Below are 21,098 nucleotides of genomic sequence, written 5' to 3'. Positions count from 1 at the left end.
GCTGCATTAACTTGATTATTAACTCCCAAGAGTTTTTCTGAGAGCTTGCCATTAAAACAAATAGGCCAATCTTGATTTACAAAGCAGTTTGGGATTTAAAAAATCATAAGGTCCATGATTTGATGGAAATTGTTTATTTTCCTCTTTAAACAATTGCAATTTGTATTTTCAACAAGATCCTCTGATTAGAGACTAAGAAAGCTACTTATTTCCTAAGGTTGAGACTCTTAAGAGCTCATTTACAAGAAATTGCACACACATTAGCCTCCAAATTACAGACATGGCACATAGCAAGAAATCAGCATTTTCACTGTAAAATGCAAACAATATATTAATACGTTAAGTGTGCTCTTGCCAGTTTCCATACTCTATTTTCTTTCTGGTTCTTAGAATTATTAAAGACCTTATAGATGGTTTTCTCACATTTCAGCATTTTTTCCCATTTATATGATTGCATTTGGTACAAATGCAAAGCTAAATTGAGACAGAAAGACAAACTAAAAGTAAATAATATTAACATATGAAATCTCAGTCTTGGGCAATTATTCATTTTCTCCATGCGTTAATTCATCAAATATTTATCAAATATCTTCTCTCTGTGCCTGGCATCATGCTACGAGGTGGGACACAAGAATACTGAGATTCCCTGCCCTCAGAGAATTTGTGATTTTGTTGAGGATCTAAGAAACTCCTAGATTTCCTGACACCTCCATTATATAGACAGAGCTCCTTTAGGGAATGATTTAAAACCTGAGAATAGATTTCTTCCTTTTCTCCTACAGATACTGCGGGTGTGCACAGATACACTTCCGGCTTACTCACGTATTCTACCACATTTTCCATATTCCTTTAGTACTCAGTATTCTCCATTGCCAGAACATGCCCAGCTTGTTCGCCGTTGCCAGTCTTTGCTATGTGCTGTGCCCTCTACCCCCAAGGCTGCCCCCAGGATCATCACTGCCCGCTCCTTCTTCTCGTTCAGGTTTCAGTCCAATGGTCACTCTTCAGCAATCCCCACCTTGGCCATCTAGAGCTGTCTTCGCCCTCCTTCTCCCACCTCTGCCCGTGACGAGTAGCACACGCCCTACCGTGCTGCTCTTTTCTGGTTGCCTCATAGGACTGAACATTATTTCGATTTATCTTGTTTCTCTGTTTAGTGCTTAATTATCTGTCTGCTCCATGCGACTCTAAACACATAAGAGGAGGGCCCTTGTCTGCCTCAAGCCCACTCTACTCCCAGTGCCAGGCCCATGGGAGATACTCAACAAATATCTGTCCAACGAATTAAGAGAAAATTACTTTTCTAAATACACATTTCCCTCTTTTTCCATGTTCTTGCTTTCATAAGCAAAACATCCTAAGAGTCAGGACTGCTCTGTGTAGCTGAAGTTGTCAAGATAATACAGCAGAGTTAGCTGCTCTGACCACGTTTATCCTCAAAAAGATGTTATCTATCTGTATATCAACAAACACAAGTCAAGCACCAATTATATAATCAGTATGAATGTATGTATGTACATATGCATGTATGTATTGATACATGTATATATGCTACTGAAGATGCTACATACAGATGGTACAGGAGATATAGAAATCTATGGTAGGGCCCTGCCGTCAAGGAAGAGGGGAGATATAACATCTCTCAATACACTGGTGGGGTGTACAGAAGTAGGAACTAAGTTGAATAGCTCAGGCTGTACGTACTGTAAGAACTTGAAAAAAAGGAGAGAGCTCAACAAGGGAAGATTTCCTATAGGTGTCCTGAGCTAGAAAAATGAGAGATGGAGAAGAAAGTGCATCCTGGCTCTCAAAAGAGGGAAGAGACCAGCCTAGTGGGAGGCTCAGAGGGGGCCTGAAAAAAGGCCGTTGGGGAGAGAAGAGGCCAACCAAGATGCTTGCATCACCGTGATCAGGTCAGGAACACTTGATGAGGTCAAGGGTGTATCACTGAGGCCAAGGGCAGATAGAACTGTGGCCCCAGTATCCAACATCCAAGTTACCAAGAGGACAGAGTGAGCACTAAGAAAAGACCACCAGGATCAGAAGTAGAGGGTCTGCGCCCCTTCTGGAGGCCAGACTCCTGGAGGGAAGGACAGGAAGCTAGACTGCTGGGGCGAGGGAGCCAGGCCACCAAGATGGAGAGGGAGAACCTCGGCTGGGGAGTCTGGCAGAGGCAGGAGGCTGGGCAGGAACACGGGCAGCAGGGCCACGCACAGGTGTTCTTCCAGGATGGACAAGGTGTTCACACAGCACGAGAGGATGAACGTAAGGCTACGGAAGGAGGCTCTGTGGGAGCTAAGAGCCCCGGAAGCAGGGATTAAATGGGATCGACTCACAGGAGAAGTTTTGTAAGAGGAAAGAGCGTTCTGTGAAGCTGGAGGGCGAAATGAGAGAAAGCACAGCAAGAAAAAAAAAGGTACAGGAGACTCAAAATTACGTCCCTGGTGCAAATCCTGACACTATGGCCTTGGACTAATGGCACCGTTCTGGGCCTCATTTGCCTCATCTTTTAAATAGGCATAACAATCCCTAGCTTGCTACTGTGACACTTTAAAATGAGATCACGTTTTTTGTTTTGTTTTTTGGTTTTTTTTGCAGTACGTGGGCCTCTCACTGTCGTGGCCTCTCCCGTTGCGGAGCACAGGCTCCGGACGCGCAGGCTCAGAGGCCATGGCTCACGGGCCCAGCCGCTCCGCGGCATGTGGGATCCTCCCGGACCGGGGCACGAACCCATGTCCCCTGCATCGGCAGGCGGACTCCCAACCACTGCGCCACCAGGGAAGCCCCTGAGATCACATTTTTAAACTGTAAAGTGCTACGAAAATCTGTGGCAGCTTCCTGTGCCCACCATGATCTCCATCTTCTCAGATGCCCGGTCACCCAGCCAGCCCTACTCTCTGACTCCAAGCGCCTCCTCAGCCCCACGGCACAGTCCGCAAAGCCCCATACATATTACCTCCCCAGCTGTGCCATGAGGCTCGCCTCCTCAGCGTCCCCCTGGCCCCCAGTTCAAGCTCTCCTTCCTACCAGACTACTCTGAGAGCTTCCCGTCCGGACTCTCTCTCAAGGCATTTTGTGATGTTCTCCCCAAATGATTCCGAAGTAGATGAGTTATATTCACAGAACTCGAATAGAGAGATCTCTTATGAAGGTGAATTGATTTTTAAAACATAAAATCTATCTCTGTGGGACACTTTCAAGGGGGAGAGTCACACGCTTTGGTGGGGAGAGAACAAGGGCGAACTCTCTCGGGCAGAACCTTCATTGCTCTGCCAATGGCCAGTCTCTGCCACTCAGCTCTGTCACCTGAACAGGTCTTGTGAAACAGCACCTCAGGACAAGGAAAAATGTGGACATTGTGTAACAATGGGTTGGCCTGTTTCATAAATAATGAGCTCTCAGTGGGAGGAAGAATTTACGCAGAGACTGAAAGAGACACTCACTCAAATGTCTGATCATTTGTTATTATTTTAAACCTTTTTCTGTTCATGTTTAATACTTAAAACTTGTTTTGAGCTCGTAATATCTGAATCTAGCACAAAGTTCAAAAGGGCAAACACGGAAACCACACCCCCTCCCCCGCCAGCATTGTTCCCCAACCAACAGCTTCTTGAGTATCCTTCACACTTTCTTGTGCATCCTTCTAGAAACAAGCTATGCAAATTCATATCCTTTTCCTTTCTATACAAATGGTAGCACAGTAAACACACAGTTCTGCAGCCTGCTTTTTCCACTTGACAAGATATTTTGAAGACAGCTTTTTCTTTTTCTTTTTTAAAAGAACCATGATTATGGAATAACAATGTCTTTACCATGAGGCTGTTTCTAGTCTTTTCATCTTGTAAACGATGCTGCAATGCATGCTTTCAACATGAGCACATATAAATCACTGGCTGTAAGTAAAGGCCATGTCACCGACTATTTTGAATCTGACTTAGGACTTCACTATTCTACCGAGATTGCTTTCTTCCGGGTCAGCCTTCTCAGTAGCATCCTTATAAGCAGGGGTTTGCAACCAGGAGGCCCTGTTACAACATGTTAAGACTCTGCCCCCTTGGCGTTTCCAATGCAGTAGGTCTGAGGTCGGAGGTCCCAGCATCTGCGTTTCTAACAATTTCCCAAGTTGCTGCTGCTGCTGTTTGTGGAGGCTCAGGCTGTGAGAAACCACTGCCTACAACACCCATTTCACTGGCCACTTCCTCCTCTCCCCATCCTTCTGTCCTCTCCTTCCCGACCACACTTTACTTCTCTTCCCCTACCTCCCCTAAATGGGTGGGTCTAAAGTTCCCACCTTGACCCTCTTTCACCCACCCTCCAATTCTCTCCGCGGCATCTCACCCCTTCTCCTGGCGTCTCTCCTCCCCTCCTTACAGCCCACTTGAAATTCCCTCCCGAGCTCCACCACTCCCAGCTCTTCTTCTGCGGCCAGTCTCTGCACCTGTGAGCGCCCCGTCCTTCCACCTGGCTCCCCTTTCCAACCCACACTCGTCTAAATTCCACCCGACCCTTAAGACACAACTCCCTCCCGTGCCACACCCTCCCTCGAGCCTTCCCTGATCCCACAGAATGGCGCCCTCTCTACATGCTGAAGTCTTTAGTAGAGAAAAGTGTGTGTGTGTGTGTGTGTGTGTGTGAGAGAGAGAGAGAGAGAGAGAGAGAGAGAGAGAAGAGAAAGCAAATCTGGCAAAAGACTGACAATGAGTCAATCTAGGTGAAGGGTATGTGGTAAGAACTGTATTATTCTTTCAACTTTTCATTTGCAATTTTTTACACAAGAAATTGGGAAAATATTTTTAAACAGAAAACTTAATAGAAATGTTTTATAAAAATAAAAACAAATTAAAAAATGAACTTATTTACAAAACCGAAATAGACTCACAGACATGAAAAACAAACTTATGGTTACCAAAGGGGATGGCAGAGCAGGGGGCAGGATGGGGGGCAGGGGAGGGATGAATTAGGAGTTTGGATTAACATATACACGCTACTATATATAAAATAGATAACCTACAAGGACCTACTGTATAACACAGGGAGTTATATATCTTCTAATAACCTATAATGGAAAAGAACCTGAAAAAAAAATATATATATATATAACTGAATCACTTTGCTGTACACCTGAAACTAACACAACATGGTAAATCAACTATACTTCAATTTAAAAAATGGTTTAAAAAAATAAAGTTACCAAAAAGCTCCGGGCTACTAATCTAGTAGGTAGATGCTTATTTGTGCTCAAGAAAATAAATCTTTTTATGTTGTGATTAAAAAAATAAAATAAAATAAAAAACAGGGCTATCTCCCTTTCCAGAACTCTCCTGGCCCTTTAATTCTGTTTTCATTACAGTCTTTGTCACTTTCTTCCTCATATTACAGTCACTTACAGATATGTCTGAGTTCTCGGCCCAGCCAAAATGTCCTCTGAGAGCGGCAGACACTCTGCTTGGCTGGTGTGTCTGTAAATTCCCACTGCCTGGCCCAGCACGTGATGTACAGCAGGCAAGCTGCTTGGAGGGGATGACTGCGCCTTTGCCACAGATAATACAGAAGATACTATGACTACCTCCTCCCAAGATGAAAAAGCACTATGGAAAGAGCACATGCTTCAGACAGACATTCCCAGGGTGGGAATCCCAGCTCTGCTGTGCATTCGCTGTGTAAGCTCTCTGGACTTCAACCTCTCCATTATTTAAATGAAAAATGATATCCACTTAAAGTATGAATATTGCATAAGGTATATAAAGCACCTGGCAGAGTGCCTGGTATATGGTAATCACTGAATAAATACTAGCCATGGTACACACACGCACACACACACACACACACACACACACGTCAGTCTATGAAATCCAAGTATGCGATCTCAGTCTCTGTATACACACAACAGTTGATACATGTGAGTTACAGAGCCCTCAGCAGAATTCAGGCCAGAAACCATGGATACTCCACATTCTAACAAAAGATCAAGCCGTAGGTAGCTTGGATGAGATGGTTTCCAAAGATTATTCCTTCTGTATATGAATTAACTCCAGCTTTATAGCTTTTCCTGCCATCCATTACCTTATAAAACTGCAGCAAAGGCGTGGCTTTAAGTTCAATACCAAAGACTCCAGCAAATGTTTACCTTTCCCTTTTAAAGCTTCCTTCACCCACACCACGCCCCAGCAAACACATAAAAATGCCATTTGCCCTGCTTTGCGGTGTGTATCTCAACCTTTCAAGACCCCTCCCAGGAGCCTTCCCCACCCCTTCTTTACTCTGGAGAGCATGGAAGATGCCCTATAATATTCTCTATTCTGCCATATGATGACCTGCTGAAACCTGGGCTCTATTTAGTCAAAACATTAGGATATAACTTCTTCTCTATCAGTAATATCCATCAACTCCACTGCATCCTGGACTGTCTTGTAAGCAGAAAGTGGACTCCCTGGACTGCTGATGGGAGGTGGAGGTCAGGGAAACAAACTGGGTCATGAACCCACAGGGCACTCAGGAGTATGGCTTCCTTTGGCCGGTCCTTTGGGTACTCTTTTCATCTTGAAAATCAATATTTACGCATCTCCCCTTCTCCCTGGTGACCAACACTGGAGTTTGGCAGAAAGAGAATACAGTCCATTTAGAAGCATCCCCTTGGAAGCCGTGATTCGTCAAGACTAACGAAACTGTAACTTTCTAAAGCACTTTGCTTGACACACACAGTGGAGCCCCATAAAAACTGATTAAATCTTTTAGACCGAAAAGAAATGTTGAGGGAGAGAGAAAAGGAAGGAGGGTGAGATAAATTTGGGACAATTTTAATGGTTCTGCTGTGATTTGGTACTAAATGTCAAAACAGTCTTTCAATGAGCATTAACATATTTTCCACAAAGAGAGACTGAATAATTTACAGGGTTAGAAGAAGGTTAGAACACTTACATTTTCTCTAGTTTACTGCCTTTACATAGGCTGTGATCAAAGCACTGCCATTTGCACCATCCTGTCTTTGAAGCTACTAACATTGACATCTGAGGACTGAGGGGCTGTTTCCTGCCCCTTAGCAACTGATAGAGTAAAGAGCTAGGTTTGGCTTGCTGACCACTTGTTGTACCTTGAAAAGACAGCACTGGGAAGAGAACGGGCTGAACCACACAGGAAGAAAAGGAAGAAACCTGGACTTAACATGACAGAAGTAAGTCACCCGATATGAGAGCTTTATGTATGTCTCACAATATGAAGCAATTCATGACACGGGCCCCATCAAATGCCCTTATGTCCAGGGCAGCTGCAGGGCAGTGCTGGGGCATTCAATCAACTTCATTTTCTTCCTTAAGGACAGAATTGCAAATCTGGAAGAGAACTTTTTACTCCCAACTTTCACTTTTGCTTTCCTGCTCAGCCAGCTGATTCCTCTTAGCACACCCATGTTTCCATCCCTCAGACTGGGTCTCAGTTCTCAAATGACATCTCCTTGGTATTAGTGCAAAATCAGACACAGAGGCAAAAATAGGCAAAAATATTAAGGGAAATGGGGCCTAGAGGGAATATCAACATGCATCCTTTCATCTGGCATTTTCTCTCAATTTAAAAAATTACATGGAAACTGAATCACTGCGCTGTACACCAGAAACTAACAAAACACTGTAAATCAACTATACTTCAATAAAAAAAATTACATGAAAATCTCTCTTTTTTTTTTTTTTTTTTTTTTTGCGTTACGCGGTCGTCTCACTGCTGTGGCCTCTCCCGCTGTGGAGCACAGGCTCCGGACGCACAGGCTCAGCGGCCATGGCTCACGGGACCAGCCGCTCCGCGGCATGTGGTATCCGCCCGGACCGGGGCACGAACCCGTGTCCCCTGCATCGGCAGGCGGACTCTCAACCACTGCGCCACCAGGGAAGCCCGAAAATCTCTTTTGTAAATGCAATTCATTTATAGCATCCAAAGGGATCCAAAGTGAGAGGAATCTAAATATAAAATAAATATTGCTTATGTGTAAATGTTTACTTCCAATTTACCAGCTTGGTAAATACGGGTCTTCATTTACTGTATTTCTTAAGTTGCAAACGTAAAGCAGGGAGCCATTGTGTACCTTCTGCAACCTTCATTTTCTCGAATAATAACTGTCATCCTTGCTTCGAATTTTTTCATGCTGTGCTTCCTACATGGTATGGCAAAAAAGAGCAAGGAACAGTCTTCACTGTTCATAACAGGAAAAAACCAAAGCATAAAAGTGTACAGAAATAATGTAAATGAGTGGGAAAATGAAATTCAGGATACCAGGAAAAGGAGCTAGAGAGAAGTGGGGAAAATGGAGAATACATGTGTAAGGTATGGAGGAGAAAACGCTGCTATGCCTCAGAGCTGCACTATTAGAAAGCATGCACTGATCTTCAATTAACACAGAGCGAGGTCATAATTAGGCCAATGAGATCACTAATGTTAGGCTAATACACACACATACACACACACTCAGTTGAAGAGGGCAAGGGATCCAAACAGTCCTCACTCCCCTATGCATTCTGGTCAATAATATGTATGACATCAACCGGGAATGTACCAGGGCAACCAAAGACATGGATAGGAAGAGACCTTTGTGCTGGAAGTGTTGGGTCAGCGGGCCCATCTTTGTTGGTGGGGATGGGGGAGATGGGTGGCAAAATCAGGGTGACTTGATAGAATTGCTTTGCTCAAGGAAATGAGATTCATTTGATTTCTTGCTTCCTAGGTTGTACCCTATACATTTCTTTGAGAAGGAAAGTCATAGCATTCTTTGGTCTAAAAAAAATTATCGATATCCCTCTGTTGGGATGGTTTAAGAACATGGACTCTGGACTCAGAGGGACATGGTTCAAAGTCCACCTTTTCCACTTGCCCAATCTTGCAGAGCCTGCTATGAAGAAAGTTGATATTTAGTGGAATCAGAATCTGAGATGCACAGGAAAATGATCCATGGTGTCTCTCAGCCTCTCTACTTCCCACCTCACCCCAACCAGTTTTCAGCCCTGCCCACCCCCAGTTTCACCACAAAAATCTGTTAACAGGGATGAAAATACGACTTATCTGTGTCCTTGACTCTCTCTAAAACTGCAACAACTTCTGGTCAGAAAGTTCCTCCCAAATACCAAAACGCAGGAAGAACGTTTCCCACCTGATCTTGCAAAGCAGAGGGCCTGACAGCTCCTCTCTCGAAGCCCCTCCTGCAACTCAAGAGAGAGAGTTGGGGGGGGGTGGGGCGGGAGGGTAGGCATCCCTCCAGAGCGCAGTCACTGCCCTTGCTGGGCTAGACCGCAGCAAAGAGTAACACAGGGCAGACAGAGCTCCATATAACTGAATTATAATACATTTTCTTTTTAAATCATAGAGACAGGGGAATGGGTTAGGAGTGGATTTACTTGTTTGCTTGATTATTTAGCAGTGCTGGTAGTGAGGGAAAAGGAACATTTCACTGACTCAAGATCATTCCGAAAGGCTTAGCAGCCGAGGGTTCATGGAAATAGGCCTCCTTCATCTCAGGTAGTCTATAAATCACGAGAAGGGGGAGGCATAGAAATAGGGGGAAATTGGTATGGTGTTCCAGTGAAAAGACACAGAAAAGAAACTCGTTCCTCAGAGCACTAAGTAGTATCTTAATGCTCAAGTAATTCTCTGTGGTCACATGAGAGAGGCCTTTTGTAGCACGTCGAGGTTGGTTTAATCTTGAAATCACTGTGAACAGAGAAAAAGGCTCTGGACACAAATAAGGGGCCTGGTTTCAAGAATCTCCTTAGAAATCGGGGAGAAAGGGGAGCCTATAATTAGGGTTTGTGTGCTCCCGCTTTGGGGGTGATGTCATCACCGGCGCTCGGTGCCAGGAATCTGAGCTCACCACCCTTCAATAATTCAATAGGGGCTTGCCTGGGAACTTCTCATCTCGGGGATTAGTGACCAACAGATCTACTTTGTGGGTACCTGCGTTTGGCTGAGGGGAGAAAGAGAAATCGAAATGACCTTGTAAGTGGGAGTCATGTGAAAGAATGCAGCCCTCTGGTGCTCCCACTAGAATCTTACGGATGGGACCCTAATACTTTGTCAGCCCCTCCCTGTTCCGCTTCCCGCCATTTTCCAGCTGAGAAACTGAAGCTCAGAAGGGGGAAGACGCAAAGCTGGCTATTCCCGCGCCGGGACGACACCTGGTTGCCTGAGCCCCATTTCAGCGCTTTGTTTTCTCTGGTCACCCTGTGCCCCAACCTCATCAACTTCCAAGCTTCCACCAGCATGGACGCTCAGAGCCTCACCCACCTGGATGCCACCTGAGTCATTCCCAGGGGCCCAGGGACCCCGGTTCAAGTTACAGGAGCTTCCAGACTGCACAGACCCTGAGGGGAAACGAATGTCCTGCCGGAGACTCTTTCTGCTGCGGGCGTCATTGTGCAGAGACGCTGCAGCACAACCAGCAAAACCGGTTCTGGGAGGAAGAAGTCTGCAGTAGTTCTGCCAGAACCGTGCTGCCCTTGAGACTGGCGATCTGCAGTTAATCCCGTAACCTCATTTTCTTTTTTAACACCTTTACTGGAGTATAATTGCTTTACAATGGTGTCTTGGTTTCTGCTGTATAACAAAGTGAATCAGCTATACATATACATATATCCCCATATCTCCTCCCTCTTGCGTCTCCCTCCCTCCCACCCTCCCTATCCCACCCCTCTAGGTGGACACAAAGCACCGAGCTGATCTCCCTGTGCTATGCGGCAGCTTCCCACTAGCTATTTATTTTACGTTTGGTAGTGTATATATGTCCATGCCACTCTCTCACTTCGTCCCAGCTTAGCCTTCCCCCTCCCCATATCCTCAAGTCCATTCTCTACGTCTGCGTCTTTATTCCTGTCCTGCCCCTAGGTTCTATTAACACCTTCCCTGGCCAAACTTTTCCTGTAATTAAATTAAACTAAATGATTAGAGTTTCACGTTCTTTCCTTTCTTCTGTTCCTGCTAAACAAGAGCTAAGAATAGAATATAGGTCAGCAGCAAAAGAAAAGAGTAGTGTCCTGGAAAAATCCATAAATTTTGTCATCAGGCCTTGATGATGCATATGTGGGAAGACTAACAAATACGGGACTGTTTTATTTTTTTAATAAATGCACCAAAACCAACTGTCCAAATAGAAGCTATCTTGGGAAGACACACAGATCTCTCAAATGATACTGCCATGGCTCAAAGTATATTTGTAGTGTCTCTCGGGATATTACCCACTTCAAAGCTGGTCTTGTGCCAAAAGCTATACATTATTTTTACCCCTGAAGTCATATTATCCAACTTGTTGGTACCCACTCACATTTGGACCCAAGTGGTTTCTGATTTTTTAGAAAATATCCTCAAAGATCAAGATTTACTACCTTTCTTTCAAACAAAGAAGGGCGCAGCAGCTCTCTGTAACGGCACCAACACAAGTTAGCCTCTGTGTGGCCAGTTGCCAAAGGAACCTGGGGAGGTTGGTGGGGTTCCTGACTGGCCCATTCCTCTCAGCCACACGGCGTCAACCTCCCTTGTGTCACTGCTTTCCCCAACACCAAGAGCCAGTAAAGATGTACACGGCATATTCAGTTCTCTGAGGGGGTGCGACTGGGGCGTGAAACTTCAAGTGTCCACGAGGACCAGGCAAGGAAAGTTCCACGATGGAGAAGGCTAGAGAAAGCATTAAAGAGAACAGCTGGTACCTCACAAGAGCTACTCGTGGGCTTGCAAACACTCGGGCTCATGTTGCCAGAATCTCTAATTACCCAAAAGAATCTGGAAACTTAGGTTTTTGTTTTGTTTGTTTCTTGAATCTCCTGATTATTAAATGTGGGCAAAATATTTTAAAACTTGGAATATAAGTACATAAATGCAGGATACACACGTACATATATGAAGGCTGCGGGTCACAAATGTGTGTCCTCTGGCCACATGAACTAAAACAACACGTGACACTGAATGAATGTCGCAATCCTAAAGCCTGCAACAGATTTCTGTGTGGATGTTACCAAGAGGAACTCGAAGTCAAATGCAACTGCTCCCGAGAATACGTTCACAGTAAGAAAATCACAAACAATCCCACCGTGAGAGGATTTTATGCCTTGCTTTGTTGAAAACCTTTTTCCCAATCATGTAATTTTGGGTTTTTTTGCAGCCTGCTTATTATAAAATCAATGATATGTTTTTTGGGGGTTTTTTTTGCAGTACGCGGGCCTCTCACTGTTGTGGCCTCTCCCGTTGCGGAGCACAGGCTCCGGACGCGCAGGCCCAGCGGCCATGGCTCACGGGCCCAGCCGCTCCGTGGCATGTGGGATCTTCCCGGACCAGGGCACGAACCCGTGTCCCTTGCATCGGCAGGCGGACTCTCAACCACTGCGCCACCAGGGAAGCCCAAAATCAATGACATTTTAAAGAAAAACCTTACATCCTGCAGGTTGAAACAAAAAAAATCTTCTCAGCCTACCTAATGAAATGGATTTAACTTTTACGGTTTTTCTTTAAAAGCTCTTCCAGTAGTTTGGCAGAAGTATTTGGAGCTATTTTTATTACTCATCGATTAACCCAAACTGCTCACAATTACAACCAAATAATAGTTACTGAAAATATGTATTAAAGAAACAAGTTTTGCTACAACAAGCAAGCACTGCCATTTGTCAAAGCAGATGTGACCTTAAATGTGTCAGCCTGGAACAATACACGCGCACAAACATACATATTTCAACAAGAAAAGTGAGCCTTACCTATGGGAAATGCAAGAAAAGTCAACTCAACCCCCAATTAACTACCTCACTGGTTGACCATAGAGCCACCGTCATTCAAGATGTCCCTTCAGGTTCAGGCATTTTCTTTAAAAGGTCCTTATTGACTGGTAACAGTTAACACATTCACCTTCTAGCACGTGTTATCAGATTGCATGATAAGGAAATTTAGGGCTGCAGTTACAGCTTGCTTTACCTTGACAAGGCACTTCCAAGTATAGGATCCCATTGTCTTCCCAATGGACGGCTCTGCTTGGGCCTGCCTCTCACTCCTCACACACACTGCTGTCCAGCTAATGATTCCCTTACCTCCCTCAGAGCCTGGAGTTTCACACATCGTGCTCCCAGCATATGCTTGGTACAGCAGGGACAATCGGAAAAGTTTGTTTTGTTTTGTTTTGTTTTGTTTTGCTTTACATGAGCGAACTGAGGCCCAGAGAGGTCAGCTGACTTGCCAGGATTCCAACCCTGGGCCCTGATACCATGGCACACACTGCCTTTTCCTTACCCAGCCCAGTAATCTAGCCTCTGGGAGAAGAGAAGGGGGCACGAGGAGAAAGCCTGGGGCTTGGGTGAGGAACTTTAAACGGAGGTGGAGTGGGGCCTTGAGGAGAAGCTTTTCCTGCACTTCTGTGCCCATCACAACACAAGGCCTCCTGGCTTCCCTCAGATGCACTGACCCACTGGAACATTCTCCCAGCTACTATGGAGCTCTGTTTCTGCTTGCCCATTTAGGTCACCTTTCTTGGGCCTAAAGCCAATTTCATTTACTTTGTTTTATACCTGAGTGAAATGAGACACTGAGCAATTCATCTTCTTCTCTAAGTCATGCCCACAAACTCCCATCCAGTTTCCTTTCTCACCTGGCCTTCCCCTGCTCACAGACAATGAAGCATTGAAAGCAGTTGTTTACATTGACCTTTTCATTAATTCCAAGACAAAGTCTTCTAACGCCCTCCTAGAGGGTACATAACCGAAGCAGAAAACAAGCTTAGGGTTCACCTGGAACCTTCCCTTTGGTGCAAAATAAGGATCGAGAATCAGAAGGTACAGAACACAGGAAGAAGAGTGGGCACAGCAGCAAAGTTCAGTTTTCATAAACTCAGAGACTCATGGTTGGAAAGCAAATCTGAGTATCACCAAGTCTCACTTTTTGATCCGAATCCATGCAACGGTGGACATCTGGCCTCAGGATGCACCTGGCCAGAGATTTTACTGTTGCCCTTCTTAACCATGCTGGCACCAGACAGAAATAAGAAAAGCTTAAGCTTGAGGTTAACAGGAAAGAAGTGGCTCAAGGTCACGGTGGTGGCTCTTCCTCAGGGAGTCAAGTTCAGAGCCCTGCAGCCCTGCTTCCTGCACCCTCCCTTGACCAGATGAAGCCTCAAAGGGGCCGGGGGTCGGGAGGCTCGCCCAGCTGCTTACCTGTGCAGACAGTCGCTCTGAGCACCTTCCTGCCTCTGAAGAAGGCAGCAGTTGGAGAGGTGTTTGGGGAAACTGCAGTGCAGGGAGAAAAGATTTTTCTGGCCCAGTCCTGTCAGCCCCAAGTGCTAAAATGGAGCTTGGGGGCCTGGAAGATCTGGGAGGGACAAGGGGCCTGGCCCGTTCAGCGGGAGGCCACAGGGGAACAGGTACACCCCCTTTCTCCTTGCTCCACAAAAGGCAATTTAGCTGCGCGTAACTGAATGTGTGTGACTCAAGAGAAAGATCATAGGTTCATTTCCCTTTTTTCTGGCTCAAGTTAACAGATCTTTCCCTACTCAGAGGCTCTTGTAAAAGAATCCTCTGCAGAGAAAGGACACGGTATTTAACAGGTGTGACCAATGAATCAGTGCTACCTTCACACTCACCTTAGCTTCTTCATTCACGTCCCAGGTGAAGGAGACAGCGTTATATGCAATCTCTTCAATGTTGCCAATCGTATTAAAGCTCTCCTTGTAATCAGCTGTGACATGAAAAAAGAAAAAGGTAGTAAAAGAATCAGCGTTACTGGGCGACATGTATTGAATTATCATTTTTCCAGTGGGGAAATGGCAACTTGGCCTATTCTTCTGTCTGTCTCCATGGCAACAGTTCAGGATTTGTGCTTGCTGATAATCTTTTACTAATATTTACTCTATAAGAATGTAAGTGTGTTCCTCTATTAAAAGAGTAAACCTAGGTGAAGCAATGTTCCTAACTGATTTGTTCATCAGTTTCCTTTTTAACTCGGTTTATAGATTTCTTCCTCCTGACCAGGTTCCAAGGAACCACCTACCTAGTCCCTCTCCTACTCACTTTTCTGCCACTGAATTTGGCCGGCAGTGCCAGAGTATTCCATAGGGATCGTTTCATAGGACAGAATATTCTCTTTATCAGCCGGGCAGGGTCTCCGGGGCTTCAGTGAAGAAATCCAAGAGTGCAGAAAAACTTATTTTTTACTTCTTTTTGGATTCAGGTACAGAGAATTGAGTCAAGCGTACTCAGCTCATTACCACCACCTGTCCCCTCAAGGCCCTCTCTTATTTCTTTATTTATGTAATATTTATTTATTCCTTTTTATTCTCTCTATCCCCCACCCCCAAACACAATAGCTATCAACATGTTTGCTCTGTATCCTTATGAAATAAGTTGGGTTGATTTGCCTGTGTACATAGTTTTCATTTTCACAAATTGTGCCGTACTGTGACTAGGGTTGCCAGATTTAGCAAATAATTTGGATCATACTCTAAAAAAGTATTTGTTGTTTAACAGAAATTCAAATTTAACTGGGCACCCTGTATTTTATCTGGCAACCCTCGCTATGGGCCTTTTCAGACGTATCCACGTTGCTGGTTGTAAGCCTAAATCCTAGCTGTGGTTGCATAGAATTTAGTGGTGACCACCAACTACAATTTACTTATCCCCTCTCCCCAGAGATGGACCCTTCAGTGGTCTCCAGCTCTCTGGTACCACAGACAACACTGTGATATTCCTCTGTCTCCACTGTCACTGCCTTAGTTGGTCTTCAGGTCTAGACACGACGTTCCTAGTAGCTTAATCCTCACTACTTCCTGAGGTTTTTAGCTCATGCTTACCATCTAGATTTTTCCTCTACTCTTGGCCTCCTTGGATATGACATCCTACCTCCACTCCATCCCTTGTGTACTAAGTAAACATTGGCCATGTCCTGCTTGGCTGGCATGATGGTAAGGCCCATCTGCTTTTCTTTGAGGTCTGGTTCACTCACAACTTGATCACCTAATCACATATGTTCTTTCTTTCTAAACTTTCATAATTATTTTTCTAAAATGAAAACTCTAATCACGTGCTTTTATTAATTTTTTAAGGCTAAAACTTACACCATGACCCATCATATGCTTTACAATTAGACCCTGCACACTTCTGTGTCATCACACTCCAGCCCCACAATGGGGGCCAGAGGAAGGTTCAATACTAATGATATTGGAGGTCTTTTTGTTTATAAAATCTTTTTGAATATGTTTCTCTCTGAGTTAGGATGAGTTATTATGATTGACTTCCAGTATAAAGTGTTCATTGTCTACAAAATTTGACATGTTTCTGGCCAAATGGGCATTTCCTCATCCTGTGTTCTATGTGGCCCTATCACTCCAGGGCTGGTGGCTTCTTGAGGCTTCAGCAAGTTCTCTATGTTAATGCTGTAAGATTTTGAAGTCTGCTTTCCTAAAATTCACATATCTGATCATTTTTAGATCATTTCCTCCTCATTTATCACAAAATCTAAATTCATGTGATCCTTTACCAAGATTTTAATTACCTTCTCTTCATAATACAACTCATTTTGTTCGTGTGAATTAGGCTGGGAGAAGCAGGACTCCTATTTGATTTTTCTATCCATAACACAAATAATAATAAAACAAAGTCCATAGTAATAATATCAATAAGTTTAGGGGAATTCCCTGGCGGTCCAGTGGTTGGGACTCAGCACTTTCACTGCTGGGGCCCCGGTGGATCCCTGGTTGAGGAACCAAGATCGTGTAAGCCGTGTGGCATGGCCAATAATAATAATAAATAAAATAATAATAATAAGTTCATAATAATCCATAATAAAACAAAGTCAGTTTGATTTTGTGTTTTTAAAATAACTCCTTATTACTGGGACCTGGATTGCTGGTTAACTTCAGAAAAACCTACTGAGATGTGCTCTCCAGAATGGCCCTCAGACTCACTTCCTATAATGGGTCATGTCAATCTATACTCTGACCAGAATTCTATTTCCCCTCTTTCTCACCAAATTTTGACTTTTGTGGCCAATCCAGTGGGTACAAAGTGGTATGTTAATGATATTATAGTTGCATTTCTTCTATCACCTATGAATTCAAGCATCTCTTCACATCCAGGATAGCCAACGAGGTGTCTCCTTATACAAACTGCCTATTCATGCCCTTTGTCTATAATTTTATTGGTTTCCTCAGGGAAACTTTAAAGCAAAGCTATAGATCTTTACATTTTAAATAAAGCACACACACTTTAACATAGAAGCTTGTGTGTTCACCATAGGAAAGTCGTATACCATGATCAAATAAGAAAAATATTTAAAAGCAGGCACAATCTACTCACCCACTACAAACACATCTGTGTAGACTTCATTTTTCCTATCTCAGTCTCTGTCTCCCTTTCTCGAAAATAGATATTTTTACACAACACTGTAACAATTATTTTTTAATTTGCTTCTTTTCCCTTTAATACATCTTCAGCATCTTTCCATGTCACTAAATAAAATTGTGGAAAATAGTTTTAATGTCCAAATACTATTATCTTGGGTTGAAATAAAATACTATAACTTTATTTTGCTCCTACTGGACCCTTAAATGATGTATAATACTTTGCTACCTTAAATAACGCTTCCTCTAATTATCTTTATGGCAAAATAGTCATATATACTTCCTTATTTCATTAACATATATTCTCAGAAGTGAAATTAATAGGTCAAAGGCAAATATATTTTTGAGGCTTCTAATTCACTTTGTCAGATTGCTCCTAGAAAGGTTAAAACAGTTTATATTCACAATAACAGTGCGTGACTTCCTGTTTCCTCAAACTGTCTCTTTCCAAGTTGGTATGCAAAGCATGCTAACATTATTTTATTTGCAATTCCTTGATTGCTAAAGAATAGAACAGTCTTCTATTTGCTTTCTGGCTCTTTGTGTTTCTTTATATTCTTTCTCTTTGTTTTTAAAATTTATTCATTTATTGTAACAGTTTATTGTTCTGTCTTTTGCTCATTTTTCTCTTAGGGAATTCAAATTTTCTTATCGATTTAAAGTAAATACTTAAAACTAAGCGATAAAACAGAAAGCAAAGGAAAACGATTTTATATCCTACAAGTTTAAAAAAAGGCTTTATGACTATATTTCAGATGATTTTAAATGCAAAACTGTGCTTTCAGCAGGCCAGCCAGTTTCTTAAAATTTTGAAAAGAAAATAGATCACTGAACTTAAAGGAACTGAGTTCCCTGATTCTTCATAGCTATTTGTTTTAAAAGATAGTCTTACAATTTTGTTTTGCAATTTTTAATAAGCATTTTTAAAATCATAAATCAATCAAATTTTAAAAGCAAATGCCATATCTAGCAGTAAAGAGAAATCAGAACGGTTTAGTCAAACACCTAACCTACATCTTTTTAAGTTTTTATTTTTCCACACCTTCTCTACCTGAAAAATTCCTCCCCTAAAAAAATATGTTAGCTTAGAAAAGTAAAGAATTTTAAAAACAAATGCAATACAAACACAAATAAATGCTTTCTGGGTCTTGCACAGGGTCTCTGTCAGTTTCTCTCTATCATGTTCACTTACTCAATCAACAAAGGTATTGAACAAATATTTACTGTGTGTTCCCTATATACTGGGCAGCATCCTCACGCTTAAGAAACAGCAGAAAATAAGACTAGGTCCCTGATCTAATGGCGCTTACAGTTCAGAAGGAGACAGAATACAAATAATTAGACAAATAAATAAATGAAAAACATATTACGTTTAATATGCTTTTTATGCTAAAAACAAAAAAAACAAGACTGGTCAGGCTACTGTTTATTGGGTGGCTACATTACCTTGCTTATTTCCTTCATACTACATATCAATGTTTTATTTATTTGTTTATTTATTTAACACTGCCATTTCCCATTAGCTATACATGCTATGTAAAGGCAAGGAACTTAAATACTGCTACTTTCTCAGTGTTTAACATTATCCAGATAAGATGCATTCCATAAATTTGTTGAGTAAATGAATGAATAATGGATCCATGAGCAGTCTAAACAAAAATATAACTAAGAGACTAATGTCACACACTCCTCTTTAACCTTATAAAAGACATATCTGTTCTTCTCTACCCCTTTGTTTTTAGTCTCTAAGCCACTCACCTATAGATGGTGAAACAGCTCTGCTATCATATGGTGACTGTCAAAGTTTTGTACACGACTTACACACATTGATATTGCTTTGTCCACATGCATCTTAGTCCAATAAACAAAATGCTAATAGATGTGTCTCCTGTTTCTGAAAACTGTCTTAATGTCCTTTGATAACTGTTGTTTGCTTAAGGGTTCATGACCCTTGGTGTAGGAATAAAACCTCCACAACCTGTTGTTAACTCTTCCTGAATTTATTTCCTCAAGAAAGTTTCTCAAACCCAAATTTTGTAAATGCTGATAGCTGCAACCAGTAAAAGGTATTGTAGGACTTCCCCAGTGGTGCAGTGGTAAGAATCCACCTGCCAACGCAGGGGACACGGGTTTGAGCCCTGGTCCAGGAAGATCCCACATGCTGCGCAGCAACTAAGCCCGTGCGCCACAACTACTGAGCCTGCGCTCTAGAGCCCACGAGCCACAACTACTGAGCTCGAGCACAACAACTACTGAAGCCCACTCACCCTAGAGCCCGTGCACTGCAACTACTGAGCCCACACGCCGCAACTACTGAAGCCTGTGTGCTTTAGGGTCTGTGTGCCACAACTACTGAGCTCGCATGCTGCAACTACTGAAGCCCACGTGCCTAGAGCCAGTGCTCCGCAACGAGAAGCCACCGCAGTGAGAAGCCTATGCACTTCAACGAAGAGTAGCCCCCGCTCACCACAACTAAAGAAAGCCTGTGCGCAGCAACAAAGACCCAATGCAGCCAAAAGAAAAAAAAGGTATTGTAATGAGCTGGTGTAATGAGCTTAGTTTCCTAGAGCTGCCATAACAAATACTACAAACTTGGAAGTTTAAAACCACAGAAATTTATTCTCTCATTGCTCTGGAGCCAGATGTTCTAAATCAAGGTGTTGGCAGTATTGGCTCCTTTTGGAGGTTCCATGCCTCTCCTAGCTTCTGCTGGTGGCTGGCAATGCTTGACGTCCCTGGACTTGCAGACATATCACTCTAATCTCTGCCTCTGCCTGCACGTGATGTACTCTTGTGTGTCTCTGTGTTTCTTCCCCCTTTTTCTTCTCTTCTAAGGACTTGTCATTGGATTTAGGGCCCACCGTAAGCGAGGATGATCTCATCTTGAGATGCTTAACTCATTACATCTGCAAAGGCCTTTCTCCCAAATAAGGTCATGTTTACAGGTTCTGCGACTTAGAATATGAACATACAATTTTTGAGAGTTACCATCAACCCCTGCATCTGAGATTCCCTCCTATGATTGGAAGTCATGTGATTAGAGTGTATGGCTTATTCTTGTATGAGAGCCACCGTAGCTAAAAAGTAATCACCCTACTTTAAAAGAATTTTAAAGCATTTAATTGTGAACGTACAGGCATGCCTCCGATATATAGTGGGTTTCATTCCAGACCACCCCAATAATGCCAATATTGAAATAAAGTGAGTCACACAAATGTTTTGGTTTCCTAGCGCATACAAGAGTTATGTTTAGTCTGTACTGTAGGCTATTAAGTATGCAATAGCATTATGTCTAAAAAAATGTACAAACCTTAATTTAAAAATACGTTATTGCTATAAATGCTAATCATCATCTGGGCCTTCAGTGAGTCATAATCTTTTTGCAGGTGGAGGGTCCTGCCTGGATGTTGACGGCTGCTGACTGATCAGGGTGGCGGTTACTGAAGGCTGGGGTGGCTGTGGGAATTTCTTAAAACACGACAACAATGAAGTTTGCCAAATTGATTGACTCTTCTTTTCAAGAATGATTTCTCTGTAGCATGCAATGCTGTTTGATAGCATTTTACCCACAACAGGATTTCTTCCAAAACTGGAGTCAAACCTCTCAAACCCTGCCGCTGCTTTATCAACTAAGTTTTTTTCTTTGCTCAACCGTAAGAAGCAACTCCGCATACATGAAAGTTTTATCATCAGATTGCAGCAATTCAGTCACATCTTCAGACTGAGTCGCTAACTCTAGTTCTGTTGTTATTTCCACCACATC

The 21,098-nt window shown here is 43.1% G+C and overlaps 1 protein-coding gene across 1 annotated transcript in view; it reads right to left on the bottom strand.

Annotated features, from left to right (window-relative positions):
* Nucleotides 1–21,098, bottom strand: part of GRHL2 (grainyhead like transcription factor 2) — a 157,433-nt gene that overhangs the window by 47,052 nt on the left and 89,283 nt on the right. The window contains exon 8 of the mRNA XM_060287348.2: nucleotides 14,582–14,676. Within this exon, the coding sequence (XP_060143331.1) occupies nucleotides 14,582–14,676 (95 nt within the window). The remainder of the gene's footprint in view (nucleotides 1–14,581; nucleotides 14,677–21,098) is intronic.

Source organism: Globicephala melas, chromosome 17 (genome assembly GCF_963455315.2).
Source record: "Globicephala melas chromosome 17, mGloMel1.2, whole genome shotgun sequence".
Taxonomy (NCBI): domain Eukaryota; kingdom Metazoa; phylum Chordata; class Mammalia; order Artiodactyla; family Delphinidae; genus Globicephala; species Globicephala melas.
This window is presented reverse-complemented; position numbering and strand designations above follow the sequence as displayed.